We start from the raw sequence: 22,209 nt of genomic DNA, 5'->3' as shown, positions 1-22,209 counted from the left end.
TTCGGGCAATTTCCGGATGCCGTTTCTCCAAAATTCTGGCCGCTGCTTGGCTATCCATGACTCAACCCATATTTTGGTAGCCTCGTACGAGGAGAACCGCTGGTCCGCCAAATCGAGACTCATATACCGGAACAAATGATAATCGGAGGGAGCTATGTCTGGACTATACGGCGGGTGGGGTAACACTTCCCAGCCAAGCGTTCCAAGGTATTTTTTGACAGGTTGAGCAACATGCGGCCGAGCGTTGTCATGTTGCAAAATAACCTTGTCGTGCCTTTTTACCGTTTCCGGCCGTTTTTCTTTCAATGCCCGGCTTAAACGCATCAATTGCAGTCGGTAACGATCCCCCGTGATTGTTTCGCCCGGTTGGAGTAGCTCAAAATATACGACGCCGACCTGATCCCACCAAATGCAGAGCATGATTTTCTTGCAGTGAATATTCTGCTTGGCCGTCGACGTTGATGCGTGGCCGGGCAAACCCCATGACCCAATGTCCTTACTTTTGGATCATTCCCATCGCTTTTAGACGCTTGCAAACGGTTGATTTATCAACGCCCAATGATTCAGCAAGCTCTTCTTGGGTTTGGCACGAGTCCTCGTTTACCAATTCCCCCAATTCCGCGTCTTCGAACTTTTTGGGCTGGCCAAGACGCTCCTTGTCTTCGGAGTGAAAATCACCACTTTTGAATCGTCGAAACCAGTACTCACATGTTGAAATCGACGGAGTATGGTCTGGGTAGGCCTCCTGCAGCAATTCACGGGCTTGGGCTGTATTTTTTTTTTCAAATTGAAGCAGAAAAGCAAATCTTCCCGCAAATTGCGTTTCGACGGCACGAAAGTTGACATACTCGGAGCACGAAAACACTGCGTTGTTTATACTTCAGCGAAATGACAGATACTGATAAACAAAGCCTAGGGATGAGGCTTTGTCATGAATATATATTCAGTATTGCCAACGCGATAATGTGATAAATAGCGCCATCTGTGTGTCACCTTTAAAACTAATTCAACCTCCCAATATATAAATATATATGACCCATTGTGATGCCGCGTGGGGAACTTGTCCTTATGTCTCCTACAACGAGTGTGTACTTTGAAAAATTCTCTTAAAGTGGTAAATTTACTTTTGGTTAGCGCAGGACAATGGCACAGGAGGTGCGAAATCGTCTCTTCCTCTTCCTCATCTAGACAGCTTCTGCAGAACCTAACACTAATCAATTATATTTCAATTGAAACAAATGTACTCGTATAAGTGCATATATAGTAAGTATAGCTCTACTTTGCTGTAAATATAAACATATGCACATATGTATGTCACTTGTTAGCAAGTACAATTTCAAAACTTAAAAAAATATTTTAAAAAGTGTTTAGCTTGCTTTTAAAAACAGGCAAATCGTGATTCGCCCTTTGTTTTCTCAGATAATTGAATTTTAGAGTAACTTTAGAAACAAATATCTCTGAGACCATAGAAAATACAAAAAAATAAGATCAAATTCAAAAAATTAGAAATTAAGAAAATTACAAATGGAAACTACACAGTCTACACTGGGTCTATCATACATATATGTATGTACACAATTAAGGTTAAATGGGTTCCTTCTCAGTACTTAAGTATTTAAATATTGAGATTTCTTTACCTACCACGGGCATTTGTTATGGATATCAAAAAAGTAAATACATATGAATATGTGCTTTTGTTTATTAATTTTATATGTGTATGTATGTGTATATATATATATGGACTAATGCACTATGCAATGCTACTTTCCTAGCATTGTCCCTGAAAATCTAGAATTTAATTTCAAATTTCATTAATCGGCCAACATGTTGAATGATTTATGCGAATTTCGCGGTAAATATGTATGCACATATTGTGTTGCTTTCTGCGACTGTAGATAAGGTAAACAGCTTTGTATCGTATTGGCATGGAAGCAAATAATTATTGGTGGATAATTATTATTGCAATTTGAAAGATCTATTATGCCTCCTTCAAGGATTCAGATTAGTCCTCTGAGCCTAACTTCCTCATGAAATTTTAGTATTTGCGCTATTTTTTTAGTTTTACTTCCTCCTCTGGTAAAATATGTTTACCCAGGTGCTGGTGCCGCTTTTACCTCAGGGGTGGGCCAGATGCCATCATATGTTGGCGGCTTGATCTTTCTTCTTACGGAAGCTGCAAGTTCTATCCGATTATATTCCCAGGTTAGTAAGTTCAATCTTGATAGTTCAATCTTCAATGTGGTGATTCTAAAACTATTCTTGTTGTAGGAGCACCCCATTTTCGAGTCTAGTATGGCAATATTGCTTCTAGCTTACTTGAGTGTAAGCTCAACGGATATACTTTTCGGAACTACGTACATTTTTCCATGGTATGCCGTTCAAGCTTTGTGCACTTTTGCAAATCAAAGTCAAGGTTTTCGATGCTTTACTGACAAGAACGTCTTATATGTTGAGCACTCGTAAATACTGCTGCAGCTTTTGTTTTCTCCCACTATGCGATATTTCTCTTGGAAAATTTTGCGCAGTTAGCAAGAGCCATTCTTAAATAGTCCTCCATCACTGTAAGTGGAATTCGAATGTTGCTGCTTCAAATAACTATAAATATTTTAGGTTTATGAGAGGGAATCGTCATAAATTAACGCTTACAATTTTTTCCAAGCGTCGCATAAAACAATGATAACCTTATTTTGGTTCACCATAGCTACGTCTGTAGCATGAGGCAATTCAATTCCATTTTGAGTGTTGCTGTTCGAAATTCAGCTTAATAGGCCAGCCATAATGGGCCGTTGCGGCAACGCATTTATCTGACAGCAAAATAGATTATGTGTATTTGAGTCGAAGGCGCCACATACATATGTATGTGTCGTACGCCATGCCGGAATGCACAAAAACTAAAAAACTGACTTTATTAAATTTCCGGATAACTTGCAACATTTTGCAGCTGGTCTCTCTATTTTGTTTGAAAATACATATGGACATGCACATCACAAATAATTTTAATAATCGGCTTCCGCGGTTTTGTTATTCTTAAGCAGCACTATTTTTAATCACACTTCATAATGGAACGACAGTCCCGTTGTCAACCACTGTGGGATTGGGGTCTTCACTTGCTCTGTAGCATCTACTGTCGTCGCCATTTAGCAGGTGGGAGATGTGTTATCTGCATAATTTCAGTTTCCTACGGGCGTCGGGCACCATGTCAACGGATTTGTTCTTAGGGGAACGTGCCGGTCTTCAAACCTTCAGTAAACCGCCGAACTTTTTCGTAAAATGTTTGTTATCGGCCGCACCCCAAGTGCTTCAAACTCACGTATTTCCGCTTCCATCTACTTTTTAGAGAAATGCTCTGCGACATCGGCATCGAATTTGTGCTACATTACAGGGCTGCTGTAGGAGACATCGCAACGTTGAATGGTCTTTTTGCCACGCTTTGTCCATCGCGTCCCTTGATTAGCAGTCATGTCAGCCTTGGACATTAATCAGCTGGACAGAGTCACCTAAAGTGACTATCTCATCCGGGTCTTTGTTTAATTTTTTTTTGGGTAGAATGGCATTTGACATGGAATTTTAATTTCATCGGGATCGAGTGTAGTCGTGCAGCTGAAACTGTATACCCAGAAGCTCCATTATTCCCCATTGTATATGATATATACATATGTACATACAATACAAAAAATTATGGAATGGACAATTTTATTCGTTTGCTGATTTCAGAAGAATAATTTGATTTAAAACACTCGAATATATGCACATCTGTATGTAATGTTTTAAATTTAAGTTACAATTAAATTTGCTTATTATAATTTTAATCTTATTTCACAATTGTTACCGTCAGCAATTGCTCCCCATACACTTTACTGCATTTCCCATGAAGATAAAGACATACAGTTATTTTTATTTCTTTCCTTTCGTATTGTTATGGCATTATTAATACTACGGTATTGTGTCTGAATGTTGACATTATCGACAAATTTAAATGCCAAACATTTTTATTTCACATTAACAGCGACATCTCATGCAGACAGTGAGCAGTAAACGGCGAAGAGCAGAAGCAACTCAATAGGATCGCTGAGCTGCAAAAATCACACATGCACGTTCACATGTACATATTTTTAAATATGCGCTAGCACATACATGCATGTATGCATACCGAATGCTTTAGGTGCATACGTGTGAATGTTTATCGGCGAGCACGCACTCAATTTGAGATGGGGCTTTACAATGGAAATACATACATACATACATATGTATGTAACAGAAATGTGGCCAAGAAGTCCAACGGAATAATCATATTAACTTGGAATTGTAAATAAATACGAGAAAACAGAGGAGGAAGTACCAAACATATTTTTTTCATGCGAAATGTAAACGAAAATTTTATTTTGAAAATTACAACAAAGAAATTCGAAAATTTTATTTCTAGTTCAAAAATACTCACGAGGGGTGGCAGCAAGTATGCAATACTGTGGGATATGACCTGCGACCTGGACCTATCGACGATGGGCTGGAGTAAGGGTTAACTCAATTTGGACGTAAAATACCAGGTAGATACCTATGAAATGAGACTTTCAGCTATTAGTCCATAGATGTCGCTAGGAGTATTTTTAAACCTTCCCAAATGTCTTGTTTTTTTCGGCTGTCAGCAATATTCAGTTCATTGTTTCTTACGTTTAATACAACAATGTATTTTTGTCACTCTTAAAAATGTCGAATTTCGTGCCTTCAAACTACGATTTGCGGACATCGTTGATTTTCTGTTATCAATTGAATAAAAACGTTTCTAAGTAGAGCACAGTGCTTCAGGTTGTTTGAAAAATTCCAAAGTGGTGATTTTAGCGTTGAGAACGAGGACCATGGCCGAGAGAACCGAAAAACCACTTGTGAAATGCTGCTCTCCCGGTTCAAAAGGAAGTCTTTTTTGCATCGAATCGTTACGGGTGATGAAAAATGGGTGTATTTCTACAATCGCACGCGTAAACGATCGTATCGTCCGCCCGGCCACAAACCAAAAACAACGGCCAAACCAAATCGCTTCGGCCGCAAGGAATGTTGTGTGGTTTCTGGGATCAGCGTGGTATGATTTGGTACGAGCTATTAAAACCAGGTGAAACAGTTGACGGTGCACACTACCAACGACAATTGGCCGATTTGAACAGCGCTATATGAAAATGCCCAAAATATGCCGTTCGGCGCCACAAAGTAATTTTTCTTGATGACAATGCACCGCCACATCGAAGAAGAGCGACCCGGGAATTGGTGGAGACATACGATTGGGAACCGCTGGCGCATGCGGCTTACTCACCAGACTTGGCGCCTTCCGATTATCATTTGTTTGCATCGATGGGCCACGTACTTTCTGAGCAGCGCTTCAATTCTCACGAAGAATCCAAAAAATGGCACGATCATTGGTTTGCGGCCAAAGACGGCCAATTTTTTTGGCGCGGCATCCACAAATTGCCTGAGAGATGGAAAAAATGTGTCGCTAGCGATGGCTATTATTTTGAAGATTAAATATGTAACCATTTTTTGTTAATAAACGTTTGAAATTGAAAAAAAGTCTCATTTCATAGATATCTACATACCTGGTAGTTAAGAGAAGCAATTAAAATTTTACATTTGTCGACGTACTTTGGGATGGTTGCTATATATGTAAATAAAATTCAATACTTTAGAGTTTTCTTGAAAAATTTAATAATTCATGAACTGTTAAAATTAATGGAAGTTTACTAGCCAGTCCTCTACACTGAATTCAAAATTTTTTATTGAACCCAAACATATGTATGTATGTATGTAAAAGTGGGTGTAACAATTTTAAAGAGAGGTTTTTTGCGACAACTTTTTTCAGATGAGATATTTTAATAATAAGATAAAAGAAATAAAATTGGACATGTCTCTAAAAAAAAAAAGTTTGTGATATTTTACTTTGAAACTCTGATTCGGCTAAAGTGGACACCAATGTTTTGCTAGATTTTTTTGGATGACGTAGCAAACAAGGAAACATATATTGATTGTCATGATAAACTTGAATTCTAGGCATTTTGGGTTGAGCTTAGTGTATTTCCACGTGAGCAGTTTTAGGCAAAATATATTAATTTATTTACTGGAAATGTTAGCAAGAAATTTGCGATTCACCCTTGAGGCTTTGTCATCAATAGATTGCCTACGGCGATTTTTTACCAAAAACGATATTGAAATTGACCTTCTTCAAGAAATGGAGGAAACGATTTTAACCGTTGCTATAACGATGTGTTCACGAAGTAAAATAACAGTATATTTTAAACAGTTATGTTTGTTTACATAGAATTTAAAAAATTCGTACGTAGCACCGTTTATTGTACACTTATGCACTTTGTCTTGTTGTACCTGCAGGTAATTTTCTTAATTTTTATATTCGAATTTACATGTACTTATTTACAAGAAGAATTTCATTAACATTAAAAAAAATCTGCTTTATTGATGCTTCAAACTTCCTTAACACTAGAAACGTGTTGAAGCTAAACTAAAATGACTACCATGTATTCTAACCTGTGTCTAATAGACAACTCAGATGATTGATATTTGTCTCACATATAAATTTAATATACTTGTATCTCTGGAACCACCTCGATTTTACTGCGCGATATTGGCATGGTTGGGAAAGTATGTTAGTTGGTAAAAACTCTATTCATATTAGTCAAGCAATGTCAAGAATTCTTTTTGGAAACTAAAATGTGGGTTTTTTTTATATTTTACTTATATCATGAGTGCTTAGAAAATGCGTTTGACGCATCTCTAACATTTATTTAGATACTTTGAAAAATTCAATTTGCAATATCGAACATAAAATGATACATTTGTTTTACTTTCCAATACATTTTCTTCAACAAAAATACCCATCTACGGTCATTCCAATGAAGGAGTTTATGGTTTGTTGTTCGCTGTTTTACCGTCGAGTTTAATGGTGAATGGCTACAGAAGTAGTTTACAGTCACTTTGTGATAATCTAAAAAATAGTCAGACGAATAAATATGTAGTTTGCAAAGGATAAGTCTACGAAAGGATTGCACCAAAATGCTAGGTTAGAGAATAAAGGTAATCAAAATGAATAAACAAAAATTAACGGTCAATTGAATGTGCTGAGTTTTCAGATATTCCCACAATAAACTCTTCTTCCCCCCGCTCCTATTTGCAAGCAACCAATTTGTTTCACGGCAAAGAAATGAAATGGGCAAAAAACAATGAGCCAATGCATCACAAATAGCGCCAAAAAAAGTTATAAGAGAAAGGTAAAGGGAAGAGACAAATCAAAGGGAAATATTAGCATGTTCTTGTCAATATTATTCTACATACATACATACATATACATAGCTCCTTTAAGTTGCATTTGTGTGAGTGTTTCCATGTTTTTACTTCTATTTTGATTTTATTTTGCTGGTGAAGGAAGTAAAGCTATGGTGCGCACATATTTACCAATGAGAATGAGAACCGCTGAGCGATTTTATCGCATGCGAGAGAATTATTGTTAAGCGTAAAAGGTATATGCCGTGACTGAGCGACAGTGGTTTGCATTGAAAACACAAGTCATTATATTATTACCATTGGCTCAGTACATGTAATTCTGTGAGAGGAATAAAGGTTGTTTTATTTAATATATGATTTCTTTTTGCATTGAAAGTAATCCTGTTAAGCATTAAATATACAGATTTTAACACCTTGCTAAGTTCAGAAATAGCACTTACTTAATTCTAATTCTCCCAGTTTTGCTTCACTGCTCAGTCTTTAATTTAGGTCATTATAATATTCTGGTAGCATGAGAGAATGGTTCCATGTGCAGCAAAAAACGTGCATCTACCTACGCAAAGAATGTTCGACATCGAAAAGCTGCAATCACAACAGACAGCCAGAAGATTCGCCACTCGACTCTCACTCCTGCTCTCCGAAAGCACTGCCCAACAAATCGGCATACGCGAGCAATGGAGCAACATTTCTCGTTCCCTACGTACCGCCGCCGAAGAAAAAATCGGATTCCGGCGAGCCCGAAAAAACAATTGGTACGACGAGGAGTGTCATGCTGCCGCAGAAAGAAAAGATGCCGCCTATAGAGCCACGCTGCGATCGGGCGCAACGCGAGCCATGTGGGATCGCTACAGAGAGCTGAAAAAGGAAGAGAGACGTATTATCCGACAGAAGAAACGAGAGGCCGAAATACGTGAGTGCGAGGAGCTTGAGATGCTGGCCAATAGGAACAACGCCCGAAAATTCTACCAGAAAGTTCGGCGGCTTACAGAAGGTTTTAAGACCGGGGCGTTTTCCTGTAAGAACAAAGACGGCGATCTGGTGACTGACGTACAGAGCAATCTTAAATTATGGAGGGAACACTTCTCGAACCTGTTAAACAGTGACAGCTGCGCATGTCATAGAGAATGTGAAGATCCCGATACCCCAATCGATGACGACGGAATTGTAGTTCCGTTACCCGATCATGACGAGGTGAGAATAGCGATAACGCGCCTAAAGAACAACAAAGCCGCGGGCGCCGACGGACTCCCGGCTGAGCTATTCAAACATGGCGGCGAGGAGCTGGTAAGGTGCATGCATCAGCTCCTATGCAAAATATGGTCGGATGAAAGCATGCCTGCCGATTGGAATTTAAGTGTGCTCTGCCCAATCCATAAGAAGGGTGATCCTGCAATTTGTGCCAATTACCGCAGGATAAGTCTTCTAAATATCGCCTATAAGGTTCTAGCGAGCGTATTGTGTGAAAGGCTGAAGCCCACCGTCAACCAACTGATTGGACCTTATCAGTGTGGCTTCAGACCTGGAAAGTCTACCATCGACCAAATATTCTCAATACGCCAAATCTTGGAAAAGACCCACGAAAGGAGAATCGACACACACCATCTTTTCGTCGACTTCAAAGCTGCATTCGACAGTACAGAAAGGAGTTACCTGTATGCCGCTATGTCTGAATTTGGTATCCCCGCAAAACTAATACGGCTATGTAAGATGACGTTGCTCAACACCAGCAGCGCCGTCAGAATTGGGAAGGACCTCTCCGAGCCGTTTGATACCAAACGAGGTTTCAGACAGGGTGACTCACTGTCGTGTGACTTCTTTAACCTGATGTTGGAGAGCATCGTACGAGCCGCAGAACTTAATCGCTCAGGCACAATATTTTATAAGAGCGTACAATTGTTGGCGTATGCCGATGATATCGATATCATCGGCCTTAACAACCGCGCTGTTAGTTCTGCCTTCTCCAAACTGGATAAAGAGGCAAAGCGAATGGGTCTGGTGGTGAACGAGGACAAAACGAAGTACCTCCTGTCTTCAAACAAACAGTCGGCGCACTCGCGTATCGGCACCCACGTCACTGTAGACAGTTATAATTTTGAGGTTGTAAAAGACTTCGTGTATTTGGGAACCAGCATTAACACCTATAACAATGTCAGCCTTGAAATCCAACGTAGAATCTCTCTTGCCAACAAGTGCTACTTTGGACTAAGTAGGCAACTGAGCAGTAAAGTCCTCTCTCGACGAACAAAACTAACACTTTACAAGACTCTCATCATGCCCGTCCTGACGTATGGCGCAGAAGCTTGGACGATGACAACATCCGATGAAGCGACGCTTGGAGTGTTCGAGAGAAAGATTCTGCGTAAAATTTTTGGACCTTTGCACGTTGGCAACGGCGAATATCGCAGACGATGGAACGATGAGCTGTATGAGCTTTACGACGACATAGACATAGCGCAGCGAATAAAGATCCAGCGGCTACGTTGGCTGGGTCATGTCGTCCGAATGGATACAAACGCTCCGGCTTTGAAAGTATTCGATGCGGTACCAGCTGGTGGTAGCAGAGGAAGAGGAAGGCTTCCTCTGCGTTGGAAAGATCAGGTGGAGAAGGACTTGGCTTCACTTGGTGTGTCCAATTGGCGCCGGTTAGCACGAGAAAGAAACGACTGGCGCGCTTTATTAAGCTCGGCCAAAATCGCGTAAGCGGTTATCGCGCCAATTAAGAAGAAGAAGAAGAAGCATGAGAGAATTTTTGTAATTCATGCAATAGGAAAATAAAGTTGTATGCTCGCCAAAAATTTCAATTGATTTGCAAAAACAAGTTTTGAGCAGATACAACCCAGCAGTTGTAACTTCTGCTCTAGATGCTATTGTTTTGTCTCTGTGTTACAAGAGTTGTCGTTTTATAATTCTCGAGCGGAATGGAATGTGCCAAAAAGTGGATCGTCTGAGGTGCCAAAGTAAAAATGTTGGCCAAAGTATATAAGACCAATTTTATTTTTATTTTTTGTATATTATGTATACATAAGTATAAGTATGTACAACTCTATGTGCAAATACATCTCTGCAAAAAATGTTTGTGTGACCGCGCACGTGACCGCTACGGCATAATAAGAAGACTGCAGCTTGAGACTCTGGACGAGCTGATTCAAGGTTTTCATGGATTTTTCAAATTAAATAAATATAAAACTAGCTTTCAATATTGAATTGAAAGAAACTTGAATATTAAAATTTGCAAAGCATTTAGAACGGACAAAATAATAAATACTAGTGTTGGGCTAATAAAACAATTTTTTTTTCTGTGCTACGATTTGAACTCCGGATGTCCTGCTTATACGTCTAAGCTGTAATTATCGGCAATTGTGTTGAATTTTGAATTTTCACAAAAGGGTTCAATTAGTCTCGTCAGAGAACATGCTCAAACACGAGCGAGTAGTGCATCCCATAAAAAGCGTTCAAAAGGGCCAGTAGTAACATATTAATTCGCGACTAGTCCCGACTAGTCACATTTTGCAGGGATATGTGAGTATATTGCTGGGGGCATTGAAAACGAAAGTAAACATTTAATGCCAATGAAGAAATTTCCCAGAAGTAACTCAAGCATACAAACAAATGAAGTCATCAAATACATACATATGTACATAGAGCAAATGAATCCGGATTCAGCTGCAACTGGGACGACATAACTTTCTTTATCCCCATTTTACGGCTTGTCATTGCGTTTGCCGATGTAAATGTAAATGAGGAGTAACCAATAAGCCAACAAATAAGACACAGTTTAATTACTTAAAAACAAAGAATTAAGAACAAATTCATTATGTGTATTATTTCAAGGATTTAAGAATACAATCTTAGGCGATAACATTTATGTTTGTCATCGCGTGTTATTATTTGTGTTTCATTTTTTACTACACCAAATTTGACACTCATTTTTGTTTTTTGATTTCGACGCCCTGATTATGTTTGTGTGAGAGTACATACTTGCGGTATTTGTATTTGTATTTGTGCTGGAAACATTTTGCATTTACTGCTGAATACGATTTCCATTCTTGCTCTAAAAGATTCCTCTTCTCTGATTTGCGGCTTGTATTATCTCTCTATTTTTTGAACTCAATATTTCTCACCATCGCTCTCATCTGGAAGTTTTTTAGGCACATTTTTTGGCAAATACATACACACGTCTAATTTATTTTCACTATGGATTGCTCTTCACATTGACGCGCATGCGTTTACTTGTTTATACCCCATCACTTAAATATGTTTAGATGGATGTATAGTGTACATGAAGATTCTTGTACACTTTGTTGTTTAAATTCAGCGGGCTGAGTGCGTTCTGAGCGCCCATAAGACGGACATGTGCTCAATTCTACCTGTGTGGACTATTTGATTGGGAGCACCAAACTCGTAGGCTCCTCAAGCATGCACGATTAAGGTTAGATTTTATGGCCTGAAAAGCAAAGCAGTTACACCACTGGAATGTGCGGAAAAGCTAAACAGCGTCCTTAGCGACCACAATTCGCCAGGCAGTGGTGCTTGAGGTGCTTTGAAATAAGTTCGTAAAAACCCCTAAATATAAAAATGAACTCCCTCGTTGTCAGTGCTGCTAATTTTAAATTGCCAAAGAAAAATATGAAAAAAGTAGATATGAGTGTATGTATGTATGTATATGCACAATCTTTAAGCTATAAACCTTCAGTAAGGTAGTCAGTTAAATATATTATATAGTTTGCATACATATGTACATATCTCATTACCATTCATTACTATAGATGCTTTCGTACATTGCTAATTATGCACATACAATGGTTTCTTGCGATCGCCAAATTACTTAGCGACTTGCGAATAAAACAGCAATGTGTTGGTCGCATATGGATTTAGCAGCTCTGAACTACTCTATTTTTTGTTGGTAAAGAAAATATGTCTGAAGAGGTGGAAACAGAAAATATAAAGACTGTTCACAGAAATTCAAATTCGTGCAATATCCTTACAGATTGCATACGAAAGAAGCGGGTGTGAACAAATTTCCTTAACGCCGGTTCTGCTCGCTAAATTTGTTGTTGCTTTCATGTACAAACTTTTACTAAGCAAGCACAGAGTGACAGCCAATAAACATATGTATATATGTACATACCTACATACATACATAGAATTTACCATGTAAAGTACAGAATTCAAATATGGACACACTGAAATTCTTCGAGCACGGGAACGCTGGACCGTTAAAATGCGTGCAAGCTGCCTATTCAAAAAGTAATTGCCGGAAGTTATCAAGCATCAACTCTCTGCCATTCCCCGAGGCGCTCAATAGCCGGTCTTCAAGTATAAACGTATGTAAGGCCAGCCATAATTGTACTCGTTACACTTAAACATAAAGAAAACAAAGTGCGGCTAAAAACTACGAGGCTGTTTACGTGTATACATACATACATACATGCATTCATAGATACATACGCACAGACAAGTAAAGATAAGCAACTAATGTCGCTTGGCGACCATCATAGCCAAGTGCTTTTGTGTATGACTACCATTCGTTGGGCGTGAATTCGTGGCTCGCCGCAGACATGAAACGTAAATTTACAGAATACGGGCAATTCAGTTACGAAAAACTCTTCAAATCACCATCTGCCATTCAGCGGAGGATTAAAATGTTGTTCCCTTCATTTCCAGAATCACATCAGGATGCGAGCTGCAGGAGAAGAAGTTCGGCCAATAACCTTATAAACTATTTATGCCCTTAACAACATTTTTATATACAAATTTATAGAATATGTAAAAATATGGGCGTATGAGGTGGGAGAACTTTCTTGCACGTGCAACGATAATAAGAATTAAACGAATAGGTATGTATGTAGGTGTAAAAGGAAATTGCGCTTTGGGTTGGCCAAATGCCGCAATGTGAGTTCTACTGTACGCGGATAGTCGGATTGTGGAGCTCGTTTGTTTTGCGCGCCTGTACTCGTATTTCGGGCGGGCATGTATGAGTGCTGAGCGCTAGCATGACTGCATTGTTTGAATGGGCAGTGTTGAAATGTCTGAACTGTTTGCCGGTTTTGGTCCAGGTCATATCGCGCGTTGCCCAGAAGAGAGCTTAGGGTTGCGCCCAAATAATAACGAAAATACAAAACTCGAGCATACTCGTATACTTTAGTGTATTATAAAATGCATGATAGCATGAGAGATTGGTGGAGAGAAAATATTGGAGAGAAACCATATGCAGTATGAGAAATTTCCAACATTCCAATAAATTTGGGACAATGCGAGCGTCCGGGTTAAACCTATATTTTAAAACCTTCTAGCGGCAAAAGTGGGCGTTGTACTGATAAAGTACAGCTTTGCAGAATATTTATACCATTACAGACAATGCACTATTTATAGAATTATGCTTTTCCATATAAGGTGAGAACGAAGGCTGATTGAAAAGTTGATCAATTTGTAGAAAAGTTTATTCGTTTTTAAACATTTTTTTATTGTTTGAATTGTTTACCGTTTTCAAGTATATATTTATGTACATATATATGTGCACTGCATTCCAAACTCTGGGCTTCTTGAAATAAATACGAGTACATGTATACAAATTAAAAAAAAAAAAAATTAAAATTTAAAATTTAAAATTTTAACATTTATTTCATATTGGAAGTAATGTTAGAAAGATAATATAAGCCAGCAAATGGTCAAATGGTTTGGACCGAATCCGAGTGGCCTTACACGTTGCGCGGTGAGCCTTAGGCAAAAGAAACTGGCAAAATATGAGTGAAATAGCAAGTGTGGCGAGAGCACCACAATAATAGGACGAGCAATTGATTGCGCGCGCCTTGGAATTCACATTTTACTCTCTATCCTGCATGGAAGAGCTTACAAAACTTCAAATATTCATTTTACTTTACTTTATGTACAATATGTATTTTCTGAGCTCACTTCACGCTCTCATCTTTCGTGTCCGTACAATTTCCAGGGGTGGTATGTGGATAGATTTTAGCCGCCATGGATCCCAGTGCTCTACAAAACATGGATCGGGACGCATTAAAGAAGCAAATCGAGAACATGAAATATCAGGCATCGATGGAGCGATGGCCGTTGTCTAAAAGTATTGCAGAGTGAGTATTTAGCTCCCTATATATTTTAAAATGATTAAAGTTTATAAAAATAGTATTAACAACCTGTTTTGTGCTGCGATAAAGGCTCAGAATATAATTATGTGAAAGTAGCAAATTGGCTCTGTGCAAATGTTTATGAAAAAGTGTAAAAATGTGTCAAGCTCAACAAGAAATATACGTCTTAATAGTTACATAGTTACAACGCCTAAATTTATGTTTCTAAAAACAAAATCGAGGTATAGTATATGTGTCTGAGTGTCGCCGTCAACCGTGTGATAAATATGTTTATAAATATATGCGCTTCTGTGTGCTTTTTTCTGTTCATATTTTCCGCAGACGAAATGTCTGCGGCGCCTTGACGAATAACAAAGCAAAAGCACTACGTAGAAAAACAAAAATAAAACATAATAAGTACTCCCTTAAGAAATACATGCAAAATTAGGTGCAATGAAAGAGTGAAAAAAATCACTAGAACCTACACAAAGTGCTTGAAAGGCTGGCTATACAACATTTAAAACTAAAATCCGACTGTAACTTGACGACGGCGAATTATGACATGGGCTTTTTTAGGGCATTTGGTAGGACTCTTTAGTGAACCATCAAACTATACGTTCGGAGGAACGGACATTAAAAATTTAATAGGTATCGGAGAAATCCACCAAAAATAGCTGGCTGAAGAAATAGGCAAAGAAAAACGAGCAAAAACATGCAAAGTACTGGGGGACTTACTGTATACGGAAAGGTCAATAAAAAACAAAACCAAATAACAAATAAAAAATAAATCCTAGCTCAGACAAACCCGAAAAAATTAGACGAAACTAAAACTTTACTGTTCGGATACATTTGTACTCGTAGATGCCCATTTGCGCCATGAAAGCACCTAAGCGCAGCAACATCAAAGAGCAACTCAGAATTGACAACAACTCGAAAAGAAGATACGAAATAAAAAAAAAAGTTTGAAAAAATATTGATTAGTTTTTGTTATAGCCGATTCAAAAAGCAAATTGTACATGGCCCACCCTATAGTATAATAATATTAATATGTATAATAGGAACAATGCGAATTACGACAATGGAACCAAACAGCCTTAAAAACGATTTAAAGTTGTAAAAATTCAGTGTATTTAAAAATGATTAGACGTTGCCTCAGTTTAGATAAGATATTCGTTTATATGAGAACTGCTCTCTGTTACTTTACAATTGATCTTTTGTATCACAATATTACACCTTCATCCATTCATCTTCGTGATGAAGGTCAAATTCCCCACAGTAATATCATAGATCCATCCTAAATTTTTTTGAAGAACAGCAATATGTCTAGCCATGGCCGAGCATATACATAAAATATGAGGATATGTTTCGGTCTTAGTGGATATATCCATCCCACAAACATAGTCAAGTAAGACAAGTGAGGTAACTTTAAGTCGGGCTTACCCAACCCCAACCGAGTTATGCCAATCCTACGAAACTGGCATCTAAACAGCTTTGTTTTTATGAGAGCCCCCAATTAATTTAGCCTGATTAGTTTAGTCAATGAATCCAAAGCGCCAGTCCACCAATTAAATTTTTTTGTTTTTGAAAAATATTGTGGACAGTTAAAGTCAAAATTCCACCTAAATATTGGCTACAATTTTTATCTTCGTACATAGAAAAAACTAACGTGAACAATAAATTTAATTTTACTCGTTCTACTTATAACGAAAAAACTCGATTTTGCTGCAAAACAGTTGAAAAATATTGGAAAGTATATTTGAAAATTTGTAAGATGTCGTTTAACTACCATTGACATAAATGCGAGCCATATAAACTAGTGCCGGTCTAAATTCAACTAGAGTAAAAAAGTTGTGTGAGTATAGAACAAATTTGGAAGGAAACCCATATTATTATTTTATTTGAACTGGTATTAAAAAATAACTACAACTCACAGCAGTTCCTACAGAAATTATAGCTATCGTCAGATTTGTTTCTTTCTATCCGCGGCAACAGGGTGCATTAATCATTCCGGCTGATGTTGTTAAGTAAATCGCTGTATTCTATTATATTCAATATATGTATAAGCACGCGTGTGCACGCATATAATTAACCATATTAAATACATAATTTGTGAAAGTGCTGAATTTTTCTTGTTCTATTCTCACATGAAATACGCGACGTAGCCGAATGGGCTGCTGCGTGACTCTCACTTGGTAGGGCCCCAGTTCGATACATCGTCATAAAACAATAAATGATGGGAGAGAGTTTCCTCTAATAGCGATAGGCTCTCGTCAGGCAATGGCAAACCTCCGAGTGAATTTCTGCCATGCAAAAAGGTCCTCGTAACCATCTGCCATTCAAAGATAGCATAAAACTGTAGCCCTCTCCAGTTTGTGGACGAACAGTGAGATTCCCACCATAAATTGGAGGAGGAGCTCGGCCGAGCATCTAACTTGGTATAAATTCAAGTAAAGTGTGTGACTTTTGACATAATTTCGAGTTAGTCTAGCTGATATGTTTTCAAAAAAATAAATATTGTACATACATATGTGAACCTATTTTCTAGTTTTCCCGTTAAGTGATTTCTGCCCACTTAAACTTACAAAGTTAGCTTATTTTTCCAAATTTAATCCAAAGTACTGGCATACATAGCACGCGAGGTAAATTTATCGAATTCCTCTTTTTCGTACTACCTTCAATTTGAAACGGAAAGCGAATATATTCTAATTTAGGTGCTTGTGTATGTAATCATAATCACAATCTATGTATAAGTAAAGCGGCAGATGTGTATGCCAATATGTCGTTACACTTGCCGTCACGCAAGTGTGAATATCCTATCTTCTGATCTCCTTAGTGTTAAAATGAATACACATGGGCAATACAGTATTTACATATGTACATACTCGTGTGTACATGTGTACATTTTAGTCCTAAATAAATAAAAAGCCCCAGATGTTGTCAACGTTTAGTTGCTTTAGGCTAGGCAAACTTAAGGCAAGCGGTTAAATTAAGCAAAGAAAGTGTAATTTTATTTTTCCTTTTGTACTTAGTTAAGCGTGAGTGGCTAAGTTCATAAATATTATATTTATTCTCCTGCTTGTATTAACTAACTAAGAAGTGATCCCACTTGGGGTGACATTTGATAGTGGAGCTCGTGTACAAGTAACTATACCCATAGCTTGTACTTAGGTTTGTGCTTTAATTTTAAAATGACATAATATTTTGATCCACGTGAGATTTTGACTTCTGAGCTTTCTCACATGCTCACCGTCAACGTTTGCACTCATTCTTTCGGTTGTTTTCAACATACTTTTAAATGTACTTATGGAATCAGTATAATTTAAAAAGGTCAAGACATCAGGTGATTTATTTGGGGAAAATGTCTTATTTTATGTTTTTACTTGAAAATTATTGAGTTTGTCTATTGCATTAGAAAGCAAAGAAAGTACAAAGAAATACTAAAAATAATATTAGAAGGCATACATATATATAATATGATCTCAGGGTGGAGAGTAAATCCCTTCACATGCTCAATTTAACTCAAAATAGTTATAATAATATGTTTTTTTAATTAAAAATGCTAACCTTTCTATGTACAATTAAGTTTTATTAATTGAAATTTCAACTAAAAATGGTAATGCCATTAGCAACATTTGCATCTGTGCCACTTCATGGATTTAATTTTGCCCTTTATGGAGAATGTGACAGACTGCGTTCATAAGTACGAGTGTACTTACGCATGTGCGCCGTGCGCTGATTGTAGATGATTCCCCGAAAACACATTAATTCTTGCTTTATCACTATTTGCACCGTTGTCATAAATGACCCGATTTCCATTACCAGCTACCATCCGCCAGAAGTGCGATTCAACAGTTATTTGTAAATGGAAATCCGGCCCAGGCGGGTTTTTTATGCTAACTCTTAGACAATCGAAATGGTGCTAACTTAACGGTTATTTTATCAATATTTTCCATAATCAGAATAATCAGCCGATCTGTTACAGTATCAGGAGAATAGGCACTCTGATATGAGTTGTTGCTTTTATCGAAGAAAAAATGTAGAATAAGGCGTAATTTCTCTTGATTGTACCCAAATTATACGTGCACTCAAACAGTATAGAGTCAAGCAATCACAAAACTGTGCCTGGCGTTTTTCTATTACGAAATCTCATCTTTCTAATCCCAACTAACTTAATCCCATAGCCCTTACATATACATATAACGCGAAACACAAACATACGAGTATTGTTCAAGCCATCTGTTGAAAACGTAATGGATTTTTCCCTGCACTAATGATGTAATAGTTTTAGAACGGTTCGCCGAGATTCAAAAGGAGAATAAGATGAACAATAATAATTTAACCTCATTAAAATTAGTAAATGTTTACATAAATTATTTATAGAATACGATTTCATTCATGTGCGGCTGGATCGACGGGCTTCGTAGAAGCTCAATATTCCCCAAGGTTCTACAAGCGTGTAGCAAATCATTTTCTTCCGCGGAAGTTTCGCACTGCCTGGCAGTCAATATTTCGATTACTAAAGAGCTATCACGGTGAAATGGTTCCGAATTGTCTCAACTGAAAAATCAAAAATATAAAATCAACTATGCACATTGGCGGACTTCAGAATTCGACTACATTTAGAAGTAAAACTATATGACCTTTTGTTTTGAAAGTAATTAATAAAGTGTTTGCTTGATTTATTCAGCAAAGGTTGTATAATTTATATAAGAAGAACGACCGCATGAGCCCCTATGTCCCACCGACGAACCACGGGAAAATTTTATGTACATACATATCGCACTTGTTACGTTAAAGCGTAACAACTCAAAATTTCCAAATTTTAGTTTTTTGCAAGAAAACAATGTACAGTGGTAATCTCTACCCACTGTAAAAAACGTTCAGTGGTTTGTCTAGTCTTTCGTTAAAAAACCGTTATAACTCTCTCTTTGTTTTCAGAATGACTTCTTTTGTCTCAACTAAAGAGTTACATTTTTAGTTGTCTCCAAGTGTTTCAACAAATTTGTGTCACATAAAGTGTAACATTTTGAATTGTGCCTGTTTACAAGCAAACGGTTTGTTTAAAATATACCACTAATTGTATAAAAAAATTTCAGAAAAAGAGTAACAACTCAAAAATTTTTAATTTTAGCGCAACTACTAAACAAATAAGAATGAAACAACCGTTATATTGTTTTTAATGATATTTTCGTGCAATTACATATTTTTTTCCTTGTAATATATTATTACTATTTACGGAAACAGTTTTTCGTCTCTACTGAAAATGTTCAGATTTTGAGTTGTTACGCTTTAACGTAACAAGTGCGATATGTATATATGTATGTAGCCGTCCCAACATTTTTTCATTAGATACTTTTTTGTTTATTTTGTTTACTTAAAAGTTTTTATATCATATGCGCATTACTGTCAGTTATTGTAGACTCTTATTTGCAAGCTCTGCTTATGTTAAGCAATTTGTTTCGATTAACCACTTAAAATCCCATCCATATCGATTAAATTGTCAATACTTGCGCGAAATGGCAAACATTTCCTCGTTGCGGAAGGTCTGCTGATGTTTAAGTGAATGCGAAAGCAAATAAAAATCTTTCTTGGTATCACCGTGTGCTCGTACTTACACTGACTATCAAATTATACCTGTTCTTATCTGCTTTTGAATCGATGCACTTATTTTAATAAATATAATATATCTATTGTATATATACATATATTAATAAATATAATATACAAATAAATAGGGCGAAGCAAACTTATTTGCAAACATATGGTTTATGACATTTAACCACCTGTCCTCTATGCTGGCAACGCTTTGCCACACACTTAAGAATCTAACCATAATTCCTGTTTTTATTTATCCAACTTTGATGTCATTCCACCCAGAAGATTTTTTTTGAAAACCATATTTTAAAAGTAATTTGAATACGTTTTATTTGGAGAATAAATACGAAATGTAATTAATTTGAAATTAAGTATAAATTTCCCCTTTATAATATTTAAATACTTCAATGCCATATCGATAGGTAGCTGAATTCTTTTAATATTAACCCACACAAGTGTAATTTATGAGTATCATTATAGCTTTCGTTCTAACGCCGGCCTTCTGTGTTTCTCGTTCGCTTATTGGCGCAGTATTCAATTAGGTGCCGAATAGACAAGTTAGCGCTGCTGGGCGCAACCCAACCTTTTTGAGAAGGTTCGCCCAGCGGATATAAGCCAGTTCGAAATTTTAGTTGGAACTTAGGTATGTGCACCACAATATATAATATTATTTGTATTTCAATTCAAGAAATCACCTTGCTATAAAATAATAAAGAAAACCACAAAAGAAAAAAAACAATTAGATGTGAACAAAAGCGGTTAATTGAACTTGTAAATTAAAAGTATATTGAAACTATTAAATTTTTTTTCAAAACTTTTCTATAAGTGAATCTGTTTTTGGGGAAATTTATGTAACATAGATTTCGGAGACTGATTAGATAAAATATAAATTCTTATAAGAACATTTCACTTTATAGGTATATTAAAAGAAAGTTATTCTACCCAGTGAATATACAAATGTGTAATGATGAAGTGTGAAACGTACAAATAACGCTGCTGAAAGCTGCTCAAACCAAATGCATAAGAATAAACTGTAAATAATCTTAATTTAGGGTTTTGTAGGTAATTATTATGAAATAAACAAATTTCATTAAGCTGTGAAGCGTAATTTGGGTGCCATACAAGCATTTCATTTTTATGAGGCTGGGCTTAAAGCAACATCAACAGCAAATGTTTTGTAATTCTTTTATTCTTTTGCTTCCTTTCTTTCGTCGTTTATGTAATGCAGGCAATTTTTTTTGTGTATTAAAACTTACTTATTTCTTTCAAGCACGCATTTTAATATGTACGTGGGTTAATAAATAATAGCGTTAATATCTTCCAGTACCTAAAATTATTTTTACGAGGATCGAAAATTCGACCATAACAGCTGTGAGAACTGTAAGGAGTAGGGTTTGCTTAATTTCAATTGCACTGCGCAAGAAAACTGTATGAAAGTTTCTGCTTGTATTGGAAGTGCTACGCTTCCTTTCCAATACCTGTAACTTTTCACCAGAAGACTTCTTATGTGTCATTGAAATCGGGCGAGAGGTACACTCAAAGTTTTAAATATTTTAGTATGACGTATTTATGTAGTAATAATTAATAACTCTTTGCGTAAACTAATTATTTGCCAAAGATATCTAAAATAATGTGCACAATAGCGATACTCATTTACATAGATTGACTCAAATAAAAACAATTTTTGATTTTGAAGATGTTTGGAAATGAACCTTAGATATCATCACGAATCAGGCTAATCGTTTGAGGACACTTCTATATAGTAAACTACGTGCTCCAAAGGAGATTCCAGCTTTAACTTGCACCTGGTGAATAAACGTTCTGTAGTCTTGTTTGGGCTTAATCTGTTTTTGAGGTATGAGGTTCGCAGTTTCTTTAATCAAGGGTATCACTTTTCATCATACTTAGCTAAATAATATTATATGTATGTATAAAACCCATATACAACACCATAACAACAAAGAAAAAGTTTATTAGAATGGAAAACAATTCAGAGATAAAATTAGATTAATTCATGCGTGGAACCTAGTTTCTTAAACTACTTTAAATAAGTATATGAATTTAATCGAAATCACATTTTTTACGTAAATGATAAGAGCGATGGGCTGATCACTATTAGAAAAAACTTTTTCTTCATTTTGGTATTTCACCGAGATTCGAACCTACGTTCTCTCTGAATTCCGAGTGGTAGTCACGTACCAACCCACTCGGCTACGGCGGGCGCCGAAACCAAAATTAGTTGAGAAAAAAT

At 36.9% G+C, this 22,209-nt stretch overlaps 1 protein-coding gene across 1 annotated transcript in view; it reads left to right on the top strand.

Moving 5' to 3' along the window:
* The window catches only part of LOC129247118 (guanine nucleotide-binding protein subunit gamma-e), a 100,819-nt gene that overhangs the window by 27,786 nt on the left and 50,824 nt on the right, over positions 1–22,209 (top strand). Inside the window, exon 2 of the mRNA XM_054886057.1 lies at positions 14,228–14,369. Coding sequence (XP_054742032.1) covers positions 14,257–14,369 — 113 coding nt within the window. The 5' untranslated portion in view covers positions 14,228–14,256. The remainder of the gene's footprint in view (positions 1–14,227; positions 14,370–22,209) is intronic.

This window comes from Anastrepha obliqua, chromosome 5 (assembly GCF_027943255.1).
Source record: "Anastrepha obliqua isolate idAnaObli1 chromosome 5, idAnaObli1_1.0, whole genome shotgun sequence".
NCBI lineage: Eukaryota > Metazoa > Arthropoda > Insecta > Diptera > Tephritidae > Anastrepha > Anastrepha obliqua.
Note: the sequence above shows the minus strand (reverse complement) of the source record. Positions and strands in the feature narration are given on the sequence as shown.